Below are 6,303 nucleotides of genomic sequence, written 5' to 3'. Positions count from 1 at the left end.
AAAGACATTTCTACAAATCTCTGAACAAATATGCTGTGTGCACGAAGGATGCTGTATGTGACTTCTGGAAGTTCCAGTATTGCAAACAGTACGTGTGTTGCAATGTGACCTGCGTTGTACAGGCCCACTGGGCAGTCCATGTTGTGAACCTTGGAGCACCCTGAGGACTCAAACACACAAGAATTCTGCTCAGAAAACAACGTTTGTCAAAGGACCATGAGATTGTCTGTAATCCTTCTGTTTCTCCAACTGTGGGGGAATGTGGAAATGTCTTCATCACAGAATGGTAAGTAGGAGTGTTATTATTTAGCTTTGTGGAGATACAGTGTTTGGAGTAAACAAACGGTACTGTATGCATAAAGACTTATATGAAAACTGCATGTTTTAATTTCGTAATACTGGTATTATATTCTGATATTTTCTCCAAGAATTAACATTTGTGGACTATAAAAATGAATGGATTTTGCAATATTTAATTGCATCAAATAAAAAAAATCGATCTTGTTTGAAGCTTTGACTCATGCGAGAAGAATAACCTGTATACTATATTGGATTTTAAAATGGTTGAGTCCACAACCCAGTGGGTGATGTCGCTGTAGTCTGGTCCATTACTTTAAACATTCATTCATTCATTCATTTCCGTGCTGCTTATCCTCTTGAGGGTCAGGGGGGGCTGGAGCCTATCCCAGCTGACACAGGGCGAGAGGCAGGGTACACCCTGGACAGGTCGCCACACTATCACAGGGCTGACATAGAGACAGACAACCATTCACGCTCACATTCACACACACATTCAGTCACCAATTAACCTGCATGTCTTTGGACATAATTTAAACAGTCTATGGTTAATGCATGTTATCCATGCATCCCTCCATTTAAACACACAAATTGGTTGAGTCAAAATAATAATCAGATGTACACCACCTGCGTAAGAAGATGCATTGTGTGAAAAAATGCTGTACCTGGTGAAGATGATGTAACTGAAGCGATGTTCATGTACATGATAATTATTTTGGGAGTCCTTCAGTGCTGTTGACATCCTGTAATTATACAGTTGTATTCGATGTCCGGCTCCCTCTCATCCCTTTGTCCATCTGTATGATGAAATCTAGTGGTGTGGTGGTATTGTCCATCTGTATGATGAAATCTAGTGGTGTGGTGGTAGTCGATGAGGGATGAGGTGATTGTACCCGTCTACCTGTGTATACCCTCCACCCCCTTTGATGCATTTAATATAAGACTGCAGAGCTTTTCTTATCATGTTCCATGTTTTTGTGTGTTGTTCAAAGCTTCCAGATGTTCCTCACGCCCAGGTGTCAGATCAGCAACAGCAGTACCAAGAAGGAGACCTGATACGGTTCACTTGTAAACCTGGTTATACTGCATCAGTTCCAGCCATGAAATATTTATGCATGAGCGAGGGCTGGCGGGTAGTTCATCAAGGAACATGCTACTGTAAGTTGACTGTCTGTATGTTCTACTCTTTCACTACAGACTGAGAGACTTCTGTTGTTGCTAATCATGTAGCAGGATTGCAGTAATCTGTTTACACTGTCATAAGATGTGTTTAGTTAGATTTTAAAGATCCATCACCATGTTAGAGTGTTCTTGGGGGGGGAAAGTAAGTCCCTTTCACACGCAGGATTAATTGTGTAAATGTGTCGCAGTTTTAATCTGAACAAGCCCCTCAGTTGTTTTCAAGAAGTTGCATTCTGACTATGTCTGACCTAGTAACATTTTTGTATCATTTCTTCATAGCTCAGAGGTCATTTGACTTAACATCGACTCAGTTTTACCTTTAAATAATTAATTATTAAAAGCTGAAGATGCTAAATCTTGATCAATTTAGTTCAGAGTCAAAGGCCAAATCTCTCGTTATCTCCTTGGACACAGAGAAGGCCTTTGACAGAATTGAGTGGCCTTATTTACCGGGTGCTCTCTCTAAATTTAACCTAGGTGACAACTTTATTAAACGGATATCTCTTCTTTATGCTGCTCCATATGCATCAGTTATTACTAATAGTATGAGGTCCCCTTCTTTCATAGTGCGGCGTGGCTGTAGACAGGGCTGTCCTGTTTTACCTTTGCTCTTTGCCCTTGCGATCAAGCCCTTGGCTGAAGCCTTGAGAAACGACCCATTAGTGTCAGATATAGAGATAGGTCCCATACATCATAAAATGTCTTTATATTGTGATGACGTTTTATTATATCTCAGCAATCCCGAGACCTCTGTGGCCAGAGTAGTTGAGATAATTAACTCCTTCAGTCAGTTCTCAGGCTATAAGATTAACTACTCTAAATCTGAGGCAATGCCATTGACTGCGAACTATTCGGGCGCCCTACTTGTTCTGCCCCCTTTCACTGGTCACTGTCTGGATTCGTCTACTTAGGCATTCATATCACTCCATCAATTTCTGGCCTGTATAAAGCAAACTTTGTACCCTTGATTCGTAGGATTAAAGAAGACCTGGCTCGGTGGACAACACTGCTGTTATTCCTTCTGGGAAGAGTTAATCTTTTCAGGATGAATATACTTCCACGTTTGCTGTACCCATTTCAAATGATTCCTGCTCTTTAACGTGCAAATCACTCTCTATCCTCAACAGTGCTCCGTCAGCATTTCTTTGGAAAAATAAACAGGCTAGGCAAAAACTTACAGTGCTACAACTTCCACCTGAGAAGGGGGGTCTCGGGGTACCAGATATCAAACAATACCAAATTGCATGCCTGTGTAGTTATCTCTGGCATTGGTTTAAAGATGATCCTGAATCCACATGGCTCAACTTGGAGGCCCTTCCAGTGACCCTTATCCCTCTTTGTAATATTTTATACATCTCTAAGAAATGGGTTAGTCTTAATGTTAAAAGGAACTTTATTTTACAGAACTCCCTAAAAATCTGGAGACTGACAAGAAAATTAGAAAATCAAGAGAGCTTTTTTTCTCTCCTTAAGGCCCTGACACACCAAGCCGACGGCAAAAGAACTACTCTCGCTTGTCACAGACGGTTTCGTGTAGCTGATAAAATGTCTGATAAGTTGCAAATGGCACTGGCATTGTCAGCCCTTGGTCTTTTGCTTGTGTAAGAATAGAGGAAGACATGGAAAGGAAAAATAAGGAGAAACCGCACGAAATGGGTGAAATCATGGATACTGCAGCAACAGGCTCAAGGGGCTTTCCCGAACCTGTGTCGAGAGCTGGAGACAAATGAAACCTCCGATTTTAAAAATTTCGCTCCGTTCTTTCCTGTTCAGTTTCACGTGTTGAAGGAACTTGTCAGTCCGATCATCCAGAGGCAGAACGCTAACTACCTGGATTGTATCTCCGTTGGGGAGCGGCTGATGATTACACTGCGCTTCTTGGCAACAGGTATGCAAGCTAAACGTGTCACTATATTAACAGTATATAGGCTATATGTATATAGATATAGATATAGATATAGATATAGATAGATAGATATGGCAATCAGTTTGTCTGATTTATGTTTGTCTCATACAACTTGCAAATTTTCCGGGATGCAGATTCCAGATGGCCATGGCGTTGTGAAAATATTCACGAAAGTTCAGATGAAATGCAAATCAAAAATAAGCCCTCTGTGTGTGCCCTCTGTACTTTATCGTTTGTTTTCTTTCATCACTTCCGTTTCTCTTCTTGTGCACTGATTCGCTAAGCTGAACAACCAATCAGAGTGATCGCTCTCACCTGAAGAGCCAATCAGAGTGATCTCTCACCGACAAGCCCCGCCGCTGATTCAACAGCCCTGTTGACTTTGTCGTTTGCTTTCTTTCGTCATTTCTGTTTCTCTTCTCGTGCACTGATTCACTAAGCTGAACAGCCAATCAGAGTGATCTCTTTCACCGACTAGTTCTGCCGCTGATTCAACATGCTCAATCGGCCAAAAAGCCGCCGACGCAGACGCGGAAGTGCCGACGGTGCGGGACACACCGCAAAAACTTGGCTTGGTGTGTGTGTGAGTAAAGAAGGCCTTTAATCCTATCCACTCAAACCCTGATTTCCCCCCTGGTCTTGAAGACCATGCTTTTTCCCTGTGGGCTACTAGGGGTATTAAGACCATAGGTGATTTAGTGGTGAATGATACTGTGATGTCATTTGACCAGCTTAGAGAGAAATATAGTCACTTTTTTAGATATCTGCAAGTGCGCAGCTTTATTACCACTACTGTAAAGTTACACCCAAATGGGTTCTCTTTTTCAACAATTGAGAAGATATTGCAAAGTGCTAATTCTTAAAGACTCATTTCCAAGTTTTATAGGGCCTTGTTAATCCAGAACACTGGACACACAGCTCGTGTGAAATCTCTTTGGGAAGCTGATTTTGGTGTTACAATTTCTAGGGATGAATGGGACCGAGTCTGGCAGAGCTCACCAGGTTGCTTGTTCACTAATAAAGCCAGAAAACGCAATTTAAAGTTATACACCGGCTTCAAATCACTCCAGTGAAACGTAACAAGTGTAATCCTCTGCTTTCAAAATATTGTAACAAGTGTAAAATCAACGAAGGCTCATATTTTCATTGTATTTTTCACTGTCCTTTTATTACTGATTTCTGGTATAAAGTGTGCAACGAAATTGATGCTATTTTTCAGAAGAAGCTGTTGCTGGAGCCCATTTTTTGTATCCTGGCTGTTCAATCTAATGCTGTGAACCTTGCTCCCTTCTCACTTAAGTTGCTTCAGGTTTTGTTATTTAGTGCAAGGAGATGTATCCTTCTCCACTGGATATCGGACACTGCGCCTACTGTCTCGCATTGGCTCAGGAGCATATTCAAACTCATCCCTCTTGAAGCAACAAGTTTTTGGCTGAAAAACAAACCATTCAAATTTTTCAATATCTGGAACCCTTTTTTGAATTATATTGGGGAAGATGGGGCCCATGCCCTTCGGAGGGGCTTGACTGGTTTGGCATGGTCTGAAATAACTGGGCACAGTCATTCTTAGTAGGTCATGATTTAGTCACTATATTTGATGACTCCTGATGCTATATTTTGTACCTGCCTTCTGTCTGTTTGACGTTGTGTGGGTGTTTTTGTGTTAGTCTGTTTTTGTTTCTTTTTTCACTTTTTTTATTATTTTTTTTCCCTCTCTTTTATCTTACTTTATTTATTTTTTCTCAGTTATTATTATTATTATTAATATTATCCTCATTATTGTTATTGTCATTATTCATTTAGCCACTTATTTACTTATTTATTTATTTTATTTTTATTTTATTTTTTTATTTATTTTCACGCAGTGATCTGTATGTCTTTTGGTGTCCTGATGTTTCTGTCTTGTTTTTGTTTATTAACTTTAAAAAGAATAAAAATAAGTGTAAAAAAAAAAAAGCTGACGAAGACAACAACAATATGCATGCAATCATTTGGAAATGTGTGAAAAACTTTCAGAGTAACTGAAAAACCGACGATGATGCAGAGTTTTCGCTTTCTAGCAGTCTCTTCAGGATACCTCGTGTCAGAGTTGCATGCACCCCATGCACACCGTTTGACCTTTTTTAAACTTCAAATCTCTGAAAAAGCTCAAGAAACTGAACAAACTGACTTTTCTGTAATGCATTTCAATGAACGTCCAGGCAGAGAATGTCCGAGAGTATGGGAATGGCTATACGCACTGTGATTGGCTCATTGCGTTTGAGGGCGGGACATAGGTCACACTGACACATCACAGACAGCATGATAATGACATCCAACACACAAGATTCAATTTCAGTGTTTTCTGTGACGTAAGAAATACTTTCAAATTTACTAATGTTTAAAATACAAAAACTGACAGAATACACAGAGCCAGCCGAACCATAGAGCTGTATCCCCAACTAGTGGAAAAATCAACCCATTCTACACCATCTTAGTGTGACACATCAAAATCTTGCCTTGTTCGGCTTTTTTTTTTCCCTTCAGTGACCTGAATGACTGTTTGTGTTTAGTTTCAGGTCCGAACTGTACCCCCCCACCTGCAGATGCAAGTGTGATAGTAAAAGGTTTACCAGAAAATGACGATCCCATACTTCCTGACATCCTTCTCACATTCAGCTGTGATGATCCTGGGAAATATCTAAATGGCAGTTCAGTGCTGACATGTGGTAAAGACGGACAGTGGGATAATCCATTCCCCTCTTGTGAAGGTAAACCCTTTAAGAACAAAGACAAAGATTCATAGTTTTTCATTTGATAACATCTGTTTTATTCTTTCCAGACATCACTTGTGAGGCTGGTGTGATGCCCCCTCATCTCAATGTAGCTGGACTACCACCAGCCAATGAAACAATGAAGATTGGACATAAATTACAGTT

At 40.4% G+C, this 6,303-nt stretch overlaps 1 protein-coding gene across 1 annotated transcript in view; it reads left to right on the top strand.

Annotated features, from left to right (window-relative positions):
• Positions 1 to 128: 128 nt before the first annotated feature.
• The window catches only part of LOC126396772 (complement factor H-related protein 4-like), a 53,209-nt gene continuing 47,034 nt past the window's right edge, over positions 129 to 6,303 (top strand). The window contains exon 1 of the mRNA XM_050055068.1: positions 129 to 286. Within this exon, the coding sequence (XP_049911025.1) occupies positions 217 to 286 (70 nt within the window). The 5' untranslated portion in view covers positions 129 to 216. The remainder of the gene's footprint in view (positions 287 to 6,303) is intronic.

Source organism: Epinephelus moara, chromosome 10 (assembly GCF_006386435.1).
Source record: "Epinephelus moara isolate mb chromosome 10, YSFRI_EMoa_1.0, whole genome shotgun sequence".
NCBI lineage: Eukaryota > Metazoa > Chordata > Actinopteri > Perciformes > Serranidae > Epinephelus > Epinephelus moara.
Note: the sequence above shows the minus strand (reverse complement) of the source record. Positions and strands in the feature narration are given on the sequence as shown.